The 21,616-nt window shown below is 44.8% G+C and overlaps 1 protein-coding gene across 9 annotated transcripts in view; it reads left to right on the forward strand.

The window, feature by feature from the left end:
* sts (steroid sulfatase (microsomal), isozyme S) overlaps positions 1–21,616 on the forward strand; it is a 164,002-nt gene that overhangs the window by 30,764 nt on the left and 111,622 nt on the right. For 8 of the 9 annotated variants that reach the window (XM_069892066.1, XM_069892068.1, XM_069892067.1 and 5 more), the window contains 2 exons: positions 5,123–5,244; positions 15,440–15,562. In XM_069892066.1, coding sequence (XP_069748167.1) covers positions 5,123–5,244; positions 15,440–15,562 — 245 coding nt within the window. Of the gene's footprint in view, positions 1–5,122; positions 5,245–9,552; positions 9,655–15,439; positions 15,563–21,616 lie in introns of those variants that run through there. The other variant, XM_069892069.1, reaches the window with a different exon arrangement.

The raw sequence follows: 21,616 nt of genomic DNA on the forward strand, positions 1-21,616 counted from the left end.
GGGGAAGAACCTGCAGATGCAGCAATGGTTCAATGCGTTCAAAGAACGTGATTGAAAATAAAGTAGAATGGTTTAAGGCAGTGAATTTCAAACTTTTTCTTTCCACTCACATACCACTTTAGGAAATCTCTATGCCATAGGTGCTCTGTGATTAGTAAGGGATTGCTTAAGGTGGTATGTGAGTGGAAAGAAAAAGTTTGAAGACCACTGTTTTAATCGTAACGAATTGATTTGTTATGTGCATGGTTTCATAACTCCAAAGGAGATGGCTAATGACAATTTTTCTCAAGCAGAATATTTCAGTGGTGCTTCTCAATGGATGATTAATAAACTTGAACTTGCAAGTCTGCAGATGCTGTGATTGCAATTCAGTGCACAAAACTGCTGGAGAAATCTCAGCAGGTCACACAGCATTCTTTATGTAGTAAAGATATGTAACTAACATTCTGACTCTGAACTCTTTGTCAGCTTATGAGCAAAATGTAGGTAGGCATCTGAATAAGGGGCAGTGGGAGGAGCACAGGCCTACAGGCAAAAGTTCATAGGTGAATATAGACAGGAGGGCAGAAGAGGAAAAAGCTAGGAAGTGATAACTTTCTGAATGGAGGGGGAAGGGGGTTGGTTGCTTGAGGAAAGGAGACAGAAAGCTAGGGTAAGAGAAAGACAGACAGGGGTGGAGCCTAACAGAAACCAGAGAATTTGGTTAATGCCATCTGATTGTATATTTCAGTATATGAGACAGTCCTTTGTCAAGTCAGCAATCCAAGATTAGTGTAACAAGGGGGGTCAAAAGCCTATAGCTGTTGGAAAGAAACTGTTCTTAAACCCAGAGATGTTGGTTTTCAGGCTTCTGTGCCTTCTGCCTGAAGGTAACAGAGAGAGGAGGTTGAGACCAAGGTGATGGAGGTTATGGTAAACCACTGTTATGCTCTGATTGGCTGCTGCCAGCTGGCATGCCTCCTGAGTCCGATCTTACCCATAACCCCTTGCATGCTCCCTATTCCACGCTGCCTCGATCAGCCAATGAGATTGATGGCTGTTCCAGTCTATAGTTAATAAAAGACTGATAGTTTCACAGCTCCTGTCTTTTGTGATTCTTGATGGTGCATTAATTTTATTAACTAAATTTTTCAAAAAGAAGCATAGAACAGTACCTGAAACCTGAGAAGCTCAACATCAACCCTCCATCGCCACCGGCCCCAAACGCATTTGAATTCTGGCTATGTTGTTTTGAAGACTTCCTGGCGGCAGCTGCGGACGTTGTCAACATGGTTGCTAACCGACTGAGATTACTCTTCTTGCAAGTCAGGCCCCAAGTATTCCCGATGATTAGCGACACTAACTCATACCTGGCGGCTATGGAGATCCTGAAGTTCCAGTGTCGTAAGAAGGAAAATAAAGTCTTTGCCAGGTATCTCCTGCCCAACAGAAAGCAGTGACCCGGGGAATCAAGCGGCGAGTACCTGCAGGCCCTCCGGGGCCTATTAGCAGAGTGACGGCCACCCAGAATGCCAAGGACCTCATCCGGGACACTTATGTGGCCAGTATCCACTCCAAGTACATAAGACAAAGACTCCTGGAACAAAAAGTACCTGATTTACAGAGGGTGATTGAGCTGACAGAGACACTGAAAGTGGCCTTCCAAAATTCGGATAAGTACTTGGCTGCCATGGGTGCCACTATCCTGGGATGGGAGAACCATCCTGCGGCATGAGTGACTGGTCGCTGACACCAACCCACTCCTCTAATGACCTGACCTCTGCCACCATGGCGAGCGACCTCACCAATTGCACCCAAGGAAACATTGCCCTGCCAAGGTTGCTGTATGTGCTAGGTGCAAGAAAAAGGGACATTATGCCAAGGTTTGCCAGTCCAAACTATCTGCGAAACCCAGCAGCGCTGCTTGCAGACAGTCGCCACTCCAGACAGCGCATCTCCAGAAAGCCATCTCCTCTGCAAACCAACAATGCCATATGCGAGTCATGGGGGCTGCCATTTTGGTCTGCGCAGCAAACGCCATCTTCCCAGGCATACAACACCATGAGAGAACAGAGAGGGCTGCCATCTTGGGGTTGAGGATGTTACAGAGTTCTGAGTTTTGTATTGGTATATGTGTTGTGTGGTTTTGTGTTGGAAAATGACAGTTTGCCTTTAAGAGCCAAGGTGAAGGTGGACTGCTGAGAGAGTGGGAGATGGACTGGGCATGTGCAGAAAATGATCTAGAAATTTCTGGACTTGGAGTGTCGGTGGAGTGGAAGGAGGCCCAAGCAGAGTCATTGTCTGGGAAGCAGTTTAGAATGTTGGACGTTTTAAAAGGGATGAATATTCTGAAGGCAGCCGGAAGGATCCGGACAAAGCCATTGTTCAACACAAGAAGACCAGTTCAAATTTTGTGCTCTCTCTAAAAGATCTTTTGGCTTCAGTTTACCAAACAAACTGAATTTTGTTTACCCCTCCCACATATCCTCAAAGCACTGAAGAGATTCTAGAGTTCTTCTCATATCACGCTAAATGGGTCCCCAACTATGCGGAGAAGATTCGCCCATTGGTTAAAGGTACCACGTTTCCCCTGCCGGCAGAGGCCCAAGCTGCATTCAACTGCATCAAAGATGACATTTGCCTAGACAACCATGCATGGCATAGACGAGTCCACACCTTTCCAAGTTGAGAGTGATGCATCGAACTTTGCCCTGGCTCCCACACTCAACCAAGTGGGCAGACCCGTCGCCTTCTTCTCATGCACCCTTCAAGGCCCTAAACTTCACCACTCCTCTGTCGAGAAGGAGGCCCAGGCCTTCGTGGAGACAGTATGCCACTGGAGGCGGTACCTCAATGGAAAATTATTCACTCTCCTCACGGATCAGCGAGCAGTCACGTTCATGTTTAACAATAAGCAAAGAGGCAAAATCAAGAACAATAAGATCCTCAGGTGGAGAATTGAACTTACAACTACGTCATCCTCCTGGGAAATTTAGCGAGCCCCTGGACGCGCAATCCTGTGGGTCCTGTGCCAGTGTCCAAATGGACAAACTACAAACTCTCCATAATAACCTTTGTCACCCTGGAGTAACTAGGTTTTTCCATTTTATCAAAGCTCGGAATCTACCATACTCCGTTGAGGAAGTCCAGACAAAGACTAAAATCTGCCAGATCTGCGCCAAATACAGACCAAAATTCTACCAACCAGACAAGGAGCACCTTAAGCCCCTTTAAGTGCCTCAGAATTGATTTCAAGGCCCCCCCACCACCCAATCAGAATGCCTACTTCCACAATCATCAACAAATATTTCCATTTCACCATCCCATGCCTGGACATGACCATTGCAACGGTTATCAAGGCCCTCCGCAATATCTTCACGCTCTTTGGGTACTCCAGCTTCATCCACAGTGACCGGACAACCTCATTCATGAGTGATGAGTTGTGACAGTACCTGCTGGCCAGGGGCATCGCCACGAGTAGAACCATCAGCTACAACCCTAGGGGAAACGGGCAAGTGGAAAGGAAGAATGCCATGGTCTGGGAAACCATCCTTCTGGCACTGAAGTCACAGGGGGTCGTCATCTCCTAATGGCAAGAAATCCTCAAAGACGCACTCCACTCCGTCTGGTCACATTTATGTACAGCCATCAACAACGGGTCTCATGAACTTCCCGAGGAAGTTTGAGTCAGCGACTACACTGCCCGCCTGGCTCACCTCCCCAGGACTGGTCCTGTTTCAGAATCACGCCAGACTATCTAAGACTGACCCACTTGTTGAGAGGGTCCTCCACCTCCACGCTAAAACCCCAGTATGGCTATGTTGCCTTCCCTGACGGGCTTGAGGACACTGTCTTGATCTGGGATCTAGCACCATCAGGCACCTCCCTGACCACCAGCAGACATTTCCCCCCACTTCTGTCTTGGGGGTCCCTGAGCCTACAGTTGACCACTCTCCAACCCTGGCCACTGTTGTCACCAATGATGCACCAGCACCACACTCCCAACCCCCTTACCTGTCCCCCCCTCAACAAACTGTAACCAGTAATGATAGGCCAACCCCACAAGCTGCTCAGGACGCTAAGGCAGTGCCCCAATCATTACCATGTTGTTTGCTGCAGCAAAGACTTAATGTGTAAGATGTATATTTGTTTCATCTTTTTTTTCTCACCCCACCGGACTCTTCTTAAAAAGGAGTGGTGAATGTAGTAAACAACTGTTTTGCTATGGTTGGCTGCTCCCAGCTGGTCACACCTCTCAAGACCAATCCTACCCATAACCTCTTGCATGCTCCCCATTCCTCTCTGCCTTGATCAGACAATGAGGTTGATGGCTATTCCAGTCTATAGTTAATAAAAGCTTGATCATTTCACAGCTCCAGTCTTTTGTGATTATTGATGATGCATCAGAGGACCTTTATGATGGCTGCCTTCGTGAGGCAGCGCCTCACAAAAATGTATTCAATGAATGGTACCACTGTCTTTGCCTGTCATATTTTTATAAGCTTCTCTCAGCTCTCCCCTCAGCCTTCAAAATGCACAAGTGTAGCAGGGTCACTACGATTATCGCTCGAGGAATAATGTGGTTATAGCTCGAGATTAAAGAAAAAAGACTCTCACATGAAGGGAGTGTAATCGACACTGACTTTGATGGGCTGCAGCTCTGCCTTTTATAGGCAGCCAGTCACATCACCACCAGGGCATGACTTGACCTGGCCTCACTACCGATTGGCTGTCCCGGACCCCCTGCTATCTGCTGGCGGTGATTGGTCAATTTGACCGCTATTGCTGTGGCCTATGGGAACGGGTGTCTCATCCTGCATGCTGTTTGCTCGATCATCACCACAGGCCGCTACACAAATGCTTTTTTTCTGAAAAGCATTCAAGTCAGTTGTCAGTGGGTAAATTGCCTCCAGTGTATTAGGGAGTTGTAGATTTTGGCTGGTGTTCATGAGGGTAAATTAAAAATGGTAATGATATAAATAGGTGCTTGGTGCTGACTGGGTGGGCCAAAGGCTCATTTTCCGTGCTTTATGTGGTTAAATAGCATAAATGTCTTTTGTACATTATGAACATAAAAGTAAATTTTCTGTTTTCTTATCATTCTCTGAAAAATCTCATCAATACATTTCCTCCCCTGTTGTAGGACCCCTCATATTGACAGCCTGGCAAAGGATGGAGCGTTACTGACTCAACACATAGCTGCAGCATCACTGTGTACCCCCAGCAGAGCGGCCTTTCTGACAGGCAGATATCCAGTCAGGTCAGGTAAGTCCAATTGCATTATTACTGTTTTCTTTTCTATGGTAATTCCGTAGGTGATTTAATATGTATGTTGACAATATGAAGCTGCCACAAAACACCAAATTTCATGACTTGTTCATGACAATAAATTCTGATTCTGAACCAGAGTAAAGCAGCATTTGATGACAAAGCATTTCTTGTGGAAAGCTATTGGTGCACTGGACCAAATCTCTCCAACTCGGCCCACTCCCATGCTGACGTGTCCGTCCATGGTCTCATGTACTGTTCTACCATGACCACCCGTAAATTGGAGGAACAACACTTAATTTTCCATCTGGGAACTCTCCAACCGGATGGCATTAACATCGACCTTTGGATTCTGCTAGCCCACTCCCTGTTGTTCCTTCCTTCCCTTTCCCTTTGTCTTCTTTCCTCCAGCTCTCCACCCCTTCCTTCTCCATTCGCAGACTTATCCCTCCTCCCCCTACTTACTGGTGTGCCCTCCCTCCTTATCCACCTCCTGTCTTTGGGACTGCTCCACCCCCCTGCCCCTTCCCCCCCGCCCCCATCATTATGTTCAAGCACCTGCCTACAACAGGCGTCTGGCTGAAACATTGCTTATGTATCCTTACCTTTGGTACATCAAGGACACTGTTTGACCTGCTGAGTTTCTCCGGCATTATGTTTTTACTTCAACCACGGTGTCTGCAGACTTTCATGTTTTACCCAAATCTTTCCAAAGCAGGCTGCCCAGTAATATGGAGGTGAAGTTATAAACTTGCAGCGAGAGTTCTGGAATATTCACCCAGTGCCATAAGTTCAAATGGCAATGTAGAATCAAATATGAAATAAACCTTGAATTTTAGCCAGTAAGGATCATCTTTCATCCAGTTTGTTGTTTAAAAACCAACTATTGTTTAAAATCTTCTTCCTTAAATCTTGCACGGACCAACTGGCTGGGGTTTTTGCAGACTTTTTCAACCTCTCGCTGCTGCATCTGAGGTGCCCACCTGCTTCAATAGGGGCATCCGTGGTACCAGTAGGAGCAAAGTTAACTGCCTCAACAACTACTGTTTGGTGGCACTTCATTTAATCATAAGTGGCTTGAGAGGTTGATGTGGAAGGACCTGGACCACCTTCTTCAATTCGCCTGCTACCACAACAGGTCCGACAGTGGACGCCATCTCACTGGCCCTCCACTGTAGGTTACTCCACCTGAACCACAAGAGCACCCACACGGGGATCTGGGTTTCTGATCCTTCCTTTGCAACTGCATCCTCACCTTTCTTATCAGTAGTCCTTAATCAGTGTGAATCGAAAACATCTCCTCATTGACCATAGGCTACATGTTCAATGCTGCGCTATGTTCCCTCAAAACCCATGATTCCATAGCCAAATACAATGTATAGATTTGTTGACGACACCACTATTGTTGGTTGTATAATGGGTAATGATGAGTTAGAACATTGGATGGAGATCAAGAATCCGGTTGTGTGGTGCACTGACAATCTCCTTCTCCACATCAGCAACTCCAAAGAGATTATGGTGAACTTTAGAAATGGGAGGATAAGGGACCATGCATCTGTCTTCATTGGCAGGACAGCAGTGAAAAATGTTAGTAGCTTCAAGTTCCTGAGCAGTCACATACCAGAGGATCTCTCAGCACATCAAGGCAAGCATGAAGAAAGAGCACCAAAACCACCACTTTACAAAAGGTTTGAGGAGGTTTGGCATGTTGTCCAAGTACTTCTACAAATGTACTGTAGGAAGTATACTGACTGGTTGCATCACTGCCTGGGGTTTGGAAATTTGAAAGCCCAGGAATGCAGAAGGCACCAGAAAGTAGCAAATCTAGCTGAATGCGGCACAGGCATCGACCATTGAAAACATCATAAAGAACCCTGATCGGCCTGGTCACAACCTCTTCTCGATGTTACTTTGAGGCAAAAGTAACAGAAGCCTAAAGTCCAACACCTCTAGGTTCAAGAACAATTTTATCCAACAGACACAGCGCCTCCAGTCACAATCAATTTAATTTCCCCACCCCATTTCCATGCCGACATAGTCTCATGCACTCGGCTGCAAATTCGAGGAACAACACCCCATTTTCCATCTGGGCACCCTCCAACTGGATAGCATTGACTTCCGTTAGGCCTCCCCCATCTATCGCTCTGTCTCCTTCCCTCTAGCTCTGTCTCTCTTTTCCCTTTTCCCTCTATCTCCTTTCCTCCAGCTCTCCATTCACAGAGTACTCCCTCCCCCTATCAATTCAAACCTTTCCCCTCCTGTCCAATCATCACCTTTTGCCTGTTGGTTCTGTGCTCTTTTCCCCGCCCTTCTTTCCTTTCCCCAGCCTTTTCCTTCAGACAGCTGCCTGGTTTTTTTTTAAGCTTGTACCTCAGGCCCAAAACATTGGTAATATATCTTTACCTCCTGTGGACGCTGCGAGACCTGTTGAGTCCCTCCAGCATCTCTGGGTTTTTAACTGCAATCACCGCGTCTGCAGACTTTCGTGTTTCCCTCCTTATCCAACAGTCAGGAGAATCTTGAGCCTCCCCTTTCTCCCCTAACCATCGCACAACTCCAAAACCTCCAAATTATACTGAAACAGCATTTTTTTTTTGCCCTGCTGCAAATATGAATGTTTGTCCTTTGATTTATTTCCTTTTATTATGCTGCATTATGTTATTTAAATTGTACTTAGAGTGTTTTACATAACTATGAACTGCAGCAAGCAAGAATTTAATTGTTACTGTATTTGTATTGGTGGTTGTGAAAATAAAATACCATCATTATCATCAAGCCCATGTGGTTTCCCTAATGGCAATCACGGAGGGAATCTGTCACCCTTTCCCTGTCTTTCCCAAGTGTGAGTCCAGACCAAGTCTGTGGTTGACTCTGAACGAACTCCTCTGTTTAAGGCAAATTGGGCATGGGAGTCTAAATGCTGGTGATTCCAGGGAAGAAATGGGTGTGTTTGGGCCCTCTAAATATTCCCCGCCACTCGTAAACCATGACTGATCTGCCTCAGCAATGATTTTGTGCCCTAAACCCCATCTCCTTTGATTGGCAATTGACCTCTGATTTGAATAAACTCAGTAACTAAGTTCCATAGCCCTCCAGGGAAGAGAATTCCAAAGATGTCACTGAGCCCATGCCTTAAACCTTTGCAATACCTCTCTCCTGATTTTCACGATTTTGCATATCTTGTCTGGATTTGCGTGAATATTCAGACTTATTTTTGCAATCTCATCCTCATTCCTGCTATTGCATGTATACAGAAACAAAAGGCTGTTCCAAGCAGCCTTTTGTTTCTGTTGACATTCATTTCAGAGCTCGTCTTGTTTGACCAATCTCTGTGACTGCTTCAAAGAATTCAACGCAGGGTTGCCAAGAGTTATGTAACTGCCTTCAACAATGCATTGACTAATGAGTAACATCAGATTGAGCAGAATCAAACAACACACAGTTACTGGACTGCAAGACCCTCAGCACAGTAGTAGTAAAGGGTGATTGCTGGAGTAATTGAAGGTGGGAAGTGGGAATATTGTTACATTCTAAAATGTAGGTTACGTGACAATAATGGAACTTTTGCCTCAACTTTTGCATAGAAGTTGACTTAAAAGGCACCCCACCCACAACCTCGAACGTTAAACCTCAACTTTGAGATATCTACTAATATTACTAAAGGCCAATAATATCTCTATATGAAAACTCAAATCAACGTATATAGGCCCTCCAATAGGAGAAAAAAATCACAAATTAAAAGCTAAAAATGAAAGAAAATGGAGATGTAACATTACACCAAATTGCCTTTCGTCAGCCAAAGATTCGTCATTTACCTTTCCAGCACCCTTTACAATCAGAGAAAGTGCCCGTGGATTCACCTCCAGCACTTCCGCAGCCTCTGCAGCCGTACAAGACTCCAGTTCAGTTCAAATCATCAGGAAGCCAAACCCAGATCCCAACTTGTGACAAAATAAAAAAGCCTTCAAAGGGCCCTTCCAGGAGTCCCCCTTGCCTTCAGCCCCCTCTCAAATCCCAGTTCTGATGATGGTTCTTATGAGGCGGTCTCCAGCAGTCTCCAGTACCGTGTGAGTCCTTTGACATCAAGTTGTCAGCAGCCCAGTCTGTGCGGGTTCCTCGCCCACAAGACGCCAGCGGCTCGCCTCCTGTGTGTGGAATCTAGAAGTCCAAAGACATAGATACGCAAAATGGTTAAAACACAGGTCCATAAAAGGAAAATAAAATAAAACCAAGCACTCAGACCTATAAGAGAGTTTTTGAAATTACTTAAGAGTTTTTAACGGTAGAGTCCAAGTCTTTTCCCAGGTGAGAAAGAAAGAGCAAGACTAAAAGCCTCCAACATCGGATGGATGCCAAGAAGATGGAAAGGGAATTAAGAACCTTCTTCACACAGAGATTGTTGAGGAAGTGAGTCAGTGTGTGATAAAGTGCTTGAGTGAATAGGCCAGGTGCATTAAAGGTGAAGCCTGGAGGAAAGGGTTGTACTGAAATTGGGAGAAATGGCAGTGCAGACAGATTGTAGCAGCTTACCTTCCTTCCCACAAACATTTCAACACAGCAAAATTTTGCTTTTTGCTTTAGCTGAATTTGTTCATCTTCGTCCTGAGTCTGAAATGCTGTAATTGCCGCATTGGAAGCTGGGATAGTTTCAAGTTCATCATCTGACCGTTCAGAAACAACCAGACAAAACAGTGTTTCTCTGGACAAAGTAGCATTTCTCCAGACCACATAAACACAATACATAGCACATAATATCTCACGTGTACATAAAGATATTTGTATACAGTAAAACCCCTGGTATATGGCACCTAAGGGGATTGGTAGATGCCAGATAAGTGAATTTCCAGTTGCTTGAAATTGCGTGTTACTTGATCAACGAACTAACGGTGAGTCATGCCACTTTTAAACTTCCATAATTTTTACCTATTTATTTTCCACAATTTTTTGCCAGTTGCTTGAGCCTGCTGGTCGCTTGAACTCCAGATAACAGGGTTTTATGGTACATTTATTTTGGAATGTTTTACTCATTTCATTTATAGAGATCCAAGGTTACAGAATACCGTTCATCAATCTCACTGTCTGCGGGAAGAAGCTGTTTCCCAGCCGAGCAGTCCTGATTTTCCTGCTCCTATGCCTCCTTCCTGACGGTTGTGGGTCAAAGATACTGTTTTCTGGTGGATTCCCAATAATTCTTTGAGCCCTTTTTAAGCAATGCTCCCAGTGAATATCATCAACAGACGAAAGGAAGCCTCGTTGGAGCACCAAGAGGTTGTAGAGACTAAAGTCAGAGAAGTATAAAATGATTGCAGTCCATTTGGCCCATCATATCTGTGCTGACTCTTTACCAAACCAACTCTTAATTTAAGCCACTGGCCCTTTCTCCATTTCTTTGCAAATTTTCCTCTACCATCTTTTTATTCAATTCACTCTGGAAGGCCACAGTGATACCTGTACAAGCAGGATGTTCTAGGTTCCAAGCCCACTATTGTAAGAGGTTTTGTCTGTGTCTTTCCTAATTTCTGACCTTAATGTTATAGTAGATTGAAGGGAATGTTTGGCAGAGCATTGGCAAATGCAGTTTAATCATGATGACTGCCGATTGAGTCGATGCAGTTTGGAAGCCAAATAAGAACATAGAACAGTAGAGCATAGTTCGGACCCTTCGGCCAACAATGCTGTGCCAATGCCACGCTAATCCACTCATGATCAATCTTTGTCATAGTCCATAACCCCAAAATGGACGGCATAGCAATGACCGCAACGCCTTTACAGCGGCAACAATCAGGACCAGGGTTCAAGTCCTGTGCTGTCTGTAAGGATTTTCTACATTTTCCCCATGTCTGTCTGGCTTTCCTCCCACCGTTCAAAATGGTGCGTCCTCCACCACCCCTGACATTGCATTCCAGGTATCTGCTACTCTCTCCAAAAGACAAAATACCTCTGATGTCTCGCTTAAACTCCTCTACTCACCTTTAACAGATAGCCACTGGCCATTGCTAGGCTGGGAAAAAGGTGGTGGCTGTCCATCCTCCCTATGCCCCTCATAATAGCAATAGATATGGTTACAGTGGCCAATCCAAACAAGAATGCAATCTCTCGTTTTGTTCGTCTATTATTGTGCCAGTGATCTGGGTTTGTACTGTATCCGGCACTGTCTGTAAGGAGTTTGTACATTCTCTCAGTGTCTGGGTTTCCTTCGGGCCCTCTGGTTTCCTCCCACCTTTCAGAAAACTTATGAGGGTTGTATGTTAATTGGTGTATTTGTGGTGCATGGCCATGGAGTATGTCTAAATTTTTGTCTATAATCAGAAAACACTGCTAAATCTAAGGATGTGGCCGCCCAGTAAAATGGAGGCCATCTGGAAGTTTCCAGACCCAACACGACCAGGGGACTATAGGAGTTCATGGGAATGATCAATTTCTATCACAAGTTCATCCCCTCAGCTGCCCAGATCATGCAGCCCTTGTTCACCCAGATGGCAGGCAAAGTGAAGGACATCACCTGGGACGAGGAGTCAGCAGAAGCCTTCGTGAAGGCCAAGGAAGCCATGGTGGACGCCGCTCTACTGGCACATCTCAGGTCAGATGCTCCAATGGCCATGACGATGGATGTCTCAGGAATGGCGATTGGCTTTCTTCAGCAAACATCTGTGGCCTCCAGAGCTGAAGTACAGTGCTTTCAACAAAGAGCTACTGGCGCTGTATTTAGCCATCCGCTACTTCAGGTACTTCCTAGAGGGCAGGTCCTTCACAGTTTTCACAGATCAGAAGTCCCCAACTTTCGCCTTGAATAAGATCTCAGATCCCTGGTCAGCCCACCAGCAACGACACCTGTCTTACATCTCGGAGTCTACCACAGATGTAAGCCACGTCTCCAGCAAGGATAATGTGGTGGCTGACACACTATCCAGGCAAAGTATCCACACAGTATCAAGGGGAGTGGACTTCATGGCCCTGGCAGAGGCACAGCAGAGCGATGATGAGATGCCCCAATACCATGACTGCCATATCAGAACTGCAGCTCCAGGACATCCCAGTCGGCACAGTTAACACCACCCTACTGTGCGATGTGGCCATCAGTCAGGTCAGACCCATTGTCCCAGCGGCTTGGAGACAACAGGTTTTTGATTCCATCCACGGACTGGCTCACCCATCCATCAGGTCTGGCTAGTGGCCAGGAAATATATGTGGCATGGATTGTGGAAACAGGTCAGCGGGTGGGTGAATGTGGGCAATCAGTGCCAAACAAACAAGGTACAGCAGCACATCAAAACCCCACCTCAGCACTTCGAGCCCACAGAATGAAGGTTCAACCACATCCAGGTAGGACCCTTGCTGATATCCCAGGGTTTCCACTATCTCTTCACGATAGTCAACTGCTTCACCAGGTGACCAGAAGCAGTCCCGATGAGGACACGTCCACAACATCGTGTGCCGGGGCCATCATCTCATCCTGGGTGGCACAGTTCAGGTTACTCTCCCACATCACACCTGACAGAGGGGCCCAGTTCACCTCAATCTGTGGTCCAACTTCACCAGCCTGTGTGGTGCCCAGCTGCATCACACAACAGCCTACCACCCACAGTCCAATGGTTGGTGGAGCGCTTCCACAGGCACCTCAAAACCACGCTTTCGACCAGACTTCAAGGACCCAACTGGTTAGATGAGCTATCATGTGCGCTGATAGGCATCTACATGGTATCCAAGGAGGACCTCAACGCTTCTTCGGCTGAACTTGTCTACGAAGCTCCACTGGTGATCCCGGGAGAATTCATACCATCCCCAGGCAGACAGCAGGATGACTCGGCAGCTTTCCTCCGCAGGCTACGGGAAAGAGTCAGCAACCTGGCCCCGTCTCCACCTTCCAGACACGGTCATGTGAGGACCAACATACTCAAAAACCTGCAGGACTGTGAGTACGTTTTCATTCGCAGGGGTCCACATCGTCCACCACTTCAGAGGCCATACGAGGGTCCGTTCTGGCCCATACGCAACAACGGTGCCATGTTTGAGCTGGAGGTCGGAGGCAAAACAGAGGTCTTCACCACAGACAGGCTGAAGCTGACACACCTGGACTCGGTGTGCCCAGTTAAGACACCAGCACCACGCCGAAGAGGCAGGCCACCGAAGGCTACAGAGACTTTGCCTCCAGGCACCAAGGAAAATAACAAGGACAATACTGCTGGTTCGGGGGAGGGGTCATGTGGTGACTCGCCTCTGTGGTGATTGAGCTGGTGCTCCAGGAAGCAAGCGCAACCAAAGGCCAGCATCCCGTGCAGTGGCACTGACCCCAACAAGCGAACCGGCGAGTGGACAACAAGGGCAGCTTAAAGGCCAGCGACCCTAAAATGGTGCTGGCCTTGCTGCGCAGCCAACAGACAGGGACAGCGTACAGGGAAGAAGGGCATTGTTATGCAGAAAAGGGAAACCCACTTTTGATATGCATGTTGTGACGTCAGCCAAGGGTGCCTACGGCGGGAACAGTGCAAGTAAAAAAAATTCAGGCCTGAGTCCTAATAAAACTCAGCTTAATCTGACTACACTACATGTGTTTGTGTCTTCTTTTGAGTAGCACGCATGGCTACAGGGAAGACTAATATCTGTGTGTGCAGAGAAACATGGGTCTGGTTGAATATGTGCAGAAAGATGATCATGAACTTGAACTTGTACACATGATTATACACAAACATATGCATTAAATGGTAGGGTATTAATGTTTATGAACAAAGAGACCAGTTTGAATTCACAAACAGCCTTTAAATGGCAGTGCAAGTGGATAAAATAGTGAAGGCATAGGGGGATGCTTCCTGTATTAGCTTGCTGTAGAATAGAAGAGTTAAGACAACTTTGTGAAACATTGCTCAGTCCGCAGCTGGAGTGCCGTGTACAGATGATGTCACCACATGATATCAAAGGCATAATTGCAGTAGAGAGGAAGCAGAAGAAATTTAAGTTTTAAGTGTAATCTTATTTGTCCCAAAATTCCGAGTACATTGAGAAGGATTCTTCTGAGACCAGGCGTGTAGGTTATCTCTAACATTCATGCAACTGTATAAGGAGCTCAACTGACAGAGTATAGATTTGCAGTAGGGGGAAAAAAGATTCAGGAAGATGTTTAGATTTAGATTCAGATTTCTGTTTTATTGTGAGAGTACGTACGTGACATCACATACCACCCTGAGATCCTTTTTCCTGCGGGCAAGGCAGAATTATCTCTTATTGGTAGTGTGAAAATAAACTGTACACAATATACACAAGCAAGTAAATTAAGAAATATAAACAGATAAAGAATGTAAACAAAATGACTGAAATACAGAGAAATCATTAAAGTGATTGAGCTTATCGTTGAGTCTGATGGTAGAGGGGTAGTAGCTGTTCCTGAACTTGGCTGCGCAAGTCTTGTGGTGCCTATGTCGCTTTTCTGATGACAGAGGCAAGAACATAACAAGTGCTGGGTAGTGTGGATCCTTGATGATTGCTGCTGCTCTCTGATGGCAGTGTTCCCTGTAGATGTTCTCAATAGTGGGGAAGGTTTAGTCTGTGATGTCCTGGGCTGTGTCCACTCCCTTTTGGAGGGCTTTACACTCAGGGGTATTGTTGTCCCTATTGCAGACAGTGACGCAGCCAGTTGGCACAGTTTCACTACACAACTGTAGAAATTCGCCAGGATTTCTGATGTCATATCAAAACTTCACAAACTCCTGAGGAAGTAGAAGTGCTGACGTGCTTTCTTCACGATGTCATTAGTGTGTTGGGTCCAGGAAAGATCCTCCGAGATAGTGACTCTGTTGTGTGGATAGAAAGGTTTCGTAAAAAAGGGAGACTGGATAGGGTAGGTTTCTTTTCCATGGAGCGGTGAGGGGTGATCTGCAAAATGATGAACAGAATAGAAAAGGTGGATTGTACAGCTTTTCTCATGATGGGTGTCCCTAAGACAAGAGGATATGGGTTTAAGGTGGGAGGTTTAGAGAGGGATTTTTTCATCCGGGGAGGGGGAGGGGTAGTTGAGGTCGTGGTGGAAGCAGATATCTGCACTTGAACCGCAAAGCATAGAAGGCCATGTACTTGATGTAGGTACGTCGGATCTCTGTTGGTGGGTACAAAGGGTGGCATGGACACGGTGGACCGAAGGGACTGCTTTTGTGCTGTGCAACTCTGCAACACTAACAGACCAATTTGTTCTCTCTTTCAGGAATGTCCTCCTTCCATAAGTTAAGCATATACATATTTGCAGCTGGATCTGGTGGACTTCCCACCAATGAGACCACCTTTGTCAAGCTGTTGAAGGAGCAAGGGTATTCCACTGCCTTGATAGGTAAGAGGTATTAGCTGTGCTTTCTGATGCCAGGGTCCTTAGATCTGGAAGTCCTTCCGTGTGTGTCTCTGCTCTCTGCCCTCACTCCCCACCCTCTTCATTTTATTCTTCAAAGGATCCCTCTACAGTGAGAATAACATGACGATAAGCTTGAACTATTTTGTCCACCTTCCTTGGGTATGCCAATGCATTCTTAAATGTGTTCCCTTGCATGTGCCCACGCACTCCCTCGTGGTTTCGTGGACCCTCGATTACTCTCAGGAGAGCGATCACGTCCCCTTTTGTCAGCCTCAATAGGGCTCTTTTCATCCTATGTTAAGATCCTAGAGATGACAGCATGGCAGAATGTTTCCAGTCAGTTATCAAGCGATGGCCTGAAGCTATCAGTCACTTTAATTCTCCCTCCCTCTCCCAGTCTGCACCACTCTGTCTTTATGTCAACGGTGCCGAACTGTAGATTGAGGATCCATTTGTTCCCTATTTTTATTTCCCTTTTAAATATACACTGTTACGAGCCCAGAGGACCCCAAAACCCAGCAGCAATAGATATTTACCAAGACAAACGGTTACTTAAACAAAAGTTGTTTTTAATTATCTTTAAACATTAAAACAGAATCAAACTTTAACTTATCTATTATTAACTTAACCAACTTAACCCCCTTCTAATTCTAAGCGCACGTGTATGTAATGTGTGTGTGCATTCAGAAAAGTTCTTTGGTTCACAGTCCAATCTCACTTCTCATTTCTCCAAGTTCACTGTTTGCAGGCAATTCTTAACTATGCACAGAATTTAACATTTATAAAGTTCACCAGACTTTGGGGCTCGAAAGGTAAATGGTGACCGCTCAGGAAGGTTCTTGTTGGTTTTCAGAGAGAGATGTGTTGTTCCAGGACATCCACAACTGATGTACTTCCATCAGTCACCTCAGTGTCTTGCTGTCAAAACTTGCCCCTTCAGGGTTCTCCAGATGATAACCTCTTTCTTTCAGGTCACCACAGAGTTCCTTTCTGTTTCCCTTATTCCAAGTGAAACATTAAACACCCAGCCCTCTCCTCTTACATGAACCACAAGGGCTGTGACTAGGCCATTTTCCACACTGGGGCTTCTTGCCAGCTTGTCCTGTTTCAGTTCCAGCTGCTCTTGCTGGCTGAAACACAGTCAGCGTGATCTCTGCTTCTCTCTCTCTCTCTCTCTCTCTCACACACGCACACAGTCCAAAACTAAGAGAAAGCCTGTTTGACTCTCTCTGCTTGCAAAACCACATGACCCTCTTACAACATCAAAACTCTCCTGCAGACAATAGTGGTGTTAGTATTATCTTCCATCTGTTGTTTTGGTAAACAACAATCCATTAGTGAAGTCTCTTGAGCACTCTTCAAAGCTCTTGCAAAAGGTGTGAGAAGCCACTATGTCTAGCGTAGCTCCACTATTTCAAGTAAGATCTGTTTTAAATTGTTTATATGTCACCTACTCTAACAAACCTTTCTCAATTTATCTCCCAAAAGCATTTCTATATACTCTGTCACAACACAGAGTGCTATTAATACAGCACCTCTTATCAAGATAAGTGGTGAATGTGTGGAATTAGCTGCCCATTGAAACAGTGGAGGCTACCTCAGTAAAAATCTTTAAGACAAGGTTGGATGGATTTTTACATAGTTGTGGAAATAAGGGATATGGGAAAAAGGCAGGTAGGTGGAGATGAGCCTATCATCAGATTAGCCATGATCTCATTGAATGGCAGAGCAGGCTCGACGGGCCGGATGGTCTACCCCTGCTCCAATTTCTTATGCTGTTATGTTCTAATAAGAGAAAAGAAGTAAGAGAGAGTCCCTTAACAGTCATTGAGTGTCCATGGATTCCACCCTCTCCTCTGATGCCACCACTTCCTGTTATCCCATAACATTCATAGCCACACAGGCTCTTGTCTTATCCAGCAGTGAACCCAAGTTCCTTGTCCCCAGTTCCAAATCGCAAAGTGTTGGGAATCCATCAGTGCACAAGACCCTTCAGGAGCCCTGCTAGTCATTGGCACTGTCATGAATCCTGGTCCTGTCACCTGGTTCATAGAAGCTGGTAGCCTGCGGCTTAGTGTGAAACCTTAAGCTGCTGAGCCCTGAGCTTGGGTATGGTCCACTGCTGCCACTTCCAACTCTGTAGTTAAACGAAGTTTGCAGGCGTTGGAGTCGAATGCAGTGCCCAAACGAGCCAGAGAAACCCATCAAGTCACCCTGCACTCGTAGGAAAGGAATGTGAGTTAGAATTGGTGTGTTCAAGAATGAGACTGTTTAAGAAGGTGAGAGGTACAAAAAGAGTGGCCTCTGTGTGAGTGGGCCAAAGTTAGAATAGTGAGTTGAGGCTTTGGTTGGGAAGAAGAGGCAGAGATTAAGGTAAGGCTTTGGTGAGATTTTATTACAGTATCTGGCACCTATGGGGATTGGTAGATGCCAGATAAGTGAATTTTCCAGGTGCATGAGTTTGTGTGTTGCCTGGGTGCCAATTTTAAACGTGCATTTTTAACCTATTTATTTTTTAACTTTTTTTTTAGCCAGCTGCTTAAGACTACTGGTTGCATGAATTCTGGATAGCAGGGGTATGACCTTATATTAGCCCCAAGGTAGAATGGTCAGAATGGCAACAGGGTTAATGGAATGTTTTTTTTAATATTTTATTTCTGATTTTCCAAGACTCACACAAATCCAAAACAACAGTACAACCTTACATTCAGAGACCATTTCTCCCTCACCCACACCTCTCCCTTCCCTCCTATACCCTAATACCACAAGCAAAAGATTATGTAAATTAAACAAACAGAAAGAACCAAAAATCTATAGTCACCGACCCTTAAAGGAACCAAATATAAACCCAGAGTAACATAAAATAAAATTAAAAAGATACGAAACGAGCACGTCATCTGCACCCCGACCCATTTCATTTATTTCAGTCATTTCACTATTAGAATGAATTTTTACCTATTTGGAAGGCGTGTAACTATATCTGTGTAGTTAATATACTGCAGATAAGGCAGCCATACCCCAAAGAACATGTCATATTTCCTCCTTAAATTCTACTTAATTTTCTCCTGGGGTATACAACTCTGTATCTCCGTATTCCATTTTGTAATATCAGACTTCTACATGATGCTATACACTTCCTGGCTACCAACAAGGCGACCTTCACAAACTCAATTTAGTACTTGGACAATTTAAAACACGTCCATAATGTTTCCCAGAAGGTACAGTTCCAGATCCTGTGGAAAATCCACCTTTGTAATTTTTTTCAGAATGTCCCCCAGGTCCTTGCTGAAGGATCTCACCTTTGCACACAGCCAGGTAGATAAAGGTTCCAATCTCTACACCACACCTAAAATATATTTCTGTGATTTCTGGTTTAGATTTATGTAATTTTTGTGGTGCAGTTGATGCAGGAAATTATATTTCACCAACCTATACCTGAAATTAATAACTGCCAATACAGGTCTGACCAGCACTGCTCGTGGATTGTTGTGCCCAAGTCCATCTCCCATCTTTCCCTTGCCTTGTATAAGCCCGGCTTTGGGCCCTCACTTTGGAATACATGTCACTACACATGGGTGGGCCCATAGGTGGTCCAAATGATCCCTTAAGAAAGATCTTAACTAAAGATAGCTGTAGAAGGTTTTATTTGACAAATGATACTTATTCCTCAGCTGTTCAAATGACCTGAATTGTCCTTGTTCATAACGATCCTAGATACACTTGATCCCCTTCTGGCATCAGTTCTCCAGGATCTTATTATCCACAAGCAAAAGATTATTTTGCTCTAGGACAAGGGATTTTTCGGAGACAATCCCACCTTTAGCCCGATACATTGATTTTTTTTCCATGTCTGAATTGCATGTTTTAATATGTGATTATCTGTTTCCCTTGACATCAATTTAGTGTCCCACTTATACATTAACTCTTGCTATCTTTTCTCCTACCATATCCAGTCCAATTTGTGCCCAGGAGAAGGGTACCACCTCTCTCATAGAGAGAAGTGATAAACTTTGACTGGGCTGCCCAGTTAGTATTTTTTGAAGTCTGGAAATTTCAGTCCCCCCAGTTCATAACCACGTCATTTTTTTCCATGGAGACCCTAGCCAACTTATCGTTCCACAAGAACTTCCTGCATCCATCCATTAAATGCCTTAAAGAATCCCCGGGGCAATGGGATGGGCATGACTGAAATAGATATTGCAGCCTTGGCATCACTTGCATTTTAATCCACAATTAACCCTGTCCGCCAAATTTATGGGCAGAATTTTCCATCTATCCAAATCCTCCTCAATCTTCCAAAGCAAAGGGAGATAAATGAGTTTATATAAATTATTCAAATCCTAATCTACTTTTATCCCTAAATATTTAATGCCCTCTCGTGGCGATTTAAACCGACAAATCAGACAAAGAAAATAGACCACAAACACCCCCTGGTACCCCTCCCCCCTTCTCCTCTTCCTCCTCTCCCTCCCTTTCCCTTCCGGCACCCAATGTAGATGACACTTCCCAGCTTCTAATATTTCCCAATCTCAAACATGTCATCTCCAAAGAAAAGAATGCCTTGATATTCCGAATTGTATTTTTATTCATCCAAATAAATCAAACTTCATAAATGCAGCTGTAAATAGCTTTAATTTTCCATTGATAAAAGTGAATAAACATTTTCATAGCTTTGCACTTCATAACGACAATTAAACATTGATAACGATACTCAACTTCAAACAAATAGAAACAAATTAAAATGATAATAAACGATTAATAAAGATGATGAATAAAAATGATAAATTCAAAGAAAAGTTTTTCAAGAGCTCATGTCTCTTCCATGGTCATTCCAAGAATGAGAGCTCCCAGTCCGCTCGGATATTACGACTTATGATGTCATAGTAACTATGGTAATGCTACAAAAATAATTAATCCTTAAAGGGAAAGTCATAAAACAACCATAAATGATAAGCACAGGGTTTTAACCTCGACACAACTAGTGCCAACTCCCCCATTAATATGGAGTGTGCCTACTGCACACATCTACCTCTTATTCTTTCTCCCCACCTTCTCAGAGCTCCCCATATTCTTATTTAATTTTGACATTTATGATTCTAACAATACAACAATACAATATGTTCTTACCGTTTACAGTATGTACAACCCAGGCATCTTAATTTCTTTCCCATTAATATTTACATTTAATCCCAAGAGGACAGCAAGTTTTTAACGTCATAATTTATTGCCTCTCTAGCGTCCAAGAAGAATTTTCTCTTATAAATTTGCAGGGTGAAGGAGGGTGAACTCAATCCCCTTTAACTTTAATTTTTTTTTTAACCGGATCAAATTCCTTCCTGTGCCTGAGTAGCAAGGACCCTTTTTCCCCTTCATATTCAGCTGACCTCTCCTTCACTCCACTTGCTGCCGCCCATAAAATTTGCTCCCTGTCCTGGTAGCAAAGGAGCTTGACCAGGACAGAGCGGGGTCTTTGATCGGGCAGGGAGCAGGATTATGGTGGGCTCTTGCTATTTCCAAATTATCCCCAATTTCGCACCTCCCCAGTACTTCTGGATCAATTTTTTTAAAGAATCCCACCGGTCTGTCCCCTCTGCACCCTCCTTCACCCCCCACTATCTTCATATTATTTCTATAAAGAATCAGTTTTTTCCATATTTTCCCTCTCTCTTATCCACACATCCATTTCGCTCTCCCCCCTTTCCAATCTCTCTTCCACCCTATCGAGTCTTTCTTTTGTCAATGTTACCCTTTCAGCTACATTATCTAACCTGTATTTAATTTAATTCTGGCCCGCCACCAGTGTTTTTAATATTTTTTGCATTTTTTGAATAGATTCCATAATGTCCCTGATGGTGGGTATCAAGCTCTCTGTCTCCTTCCACCCCCACCCCACTTTCCTTGTCTCTCAGCCCTTCTTCTTTGCTTTTCCTTCTCTTTCTGTCCCTTCCTTATCACTGTCAGAAATTGTCGGGCTGGTGCTGCCCACACCTCCTGACCTCTTCTCTCTCCATTAGGTCCCCACACCTCTCCAGTCAC

The sequence above is a fragment of the Narcine bancroftii genome, chromosome 7 (genome assembly GCF_036971445.1).
Source record: "Narcine bancroftii isolate sNarBan1 chromosome 7, sNarBan1.hap1, whole genome shotgun sequence".
In the NCBI taxonomy this organism is placed as follows: Eukaryota; Metazoa; Chordata; class Chondrichthyes; order Torpediniformes; family Narcinidae; genus Narcine; species Narcine bancroftii.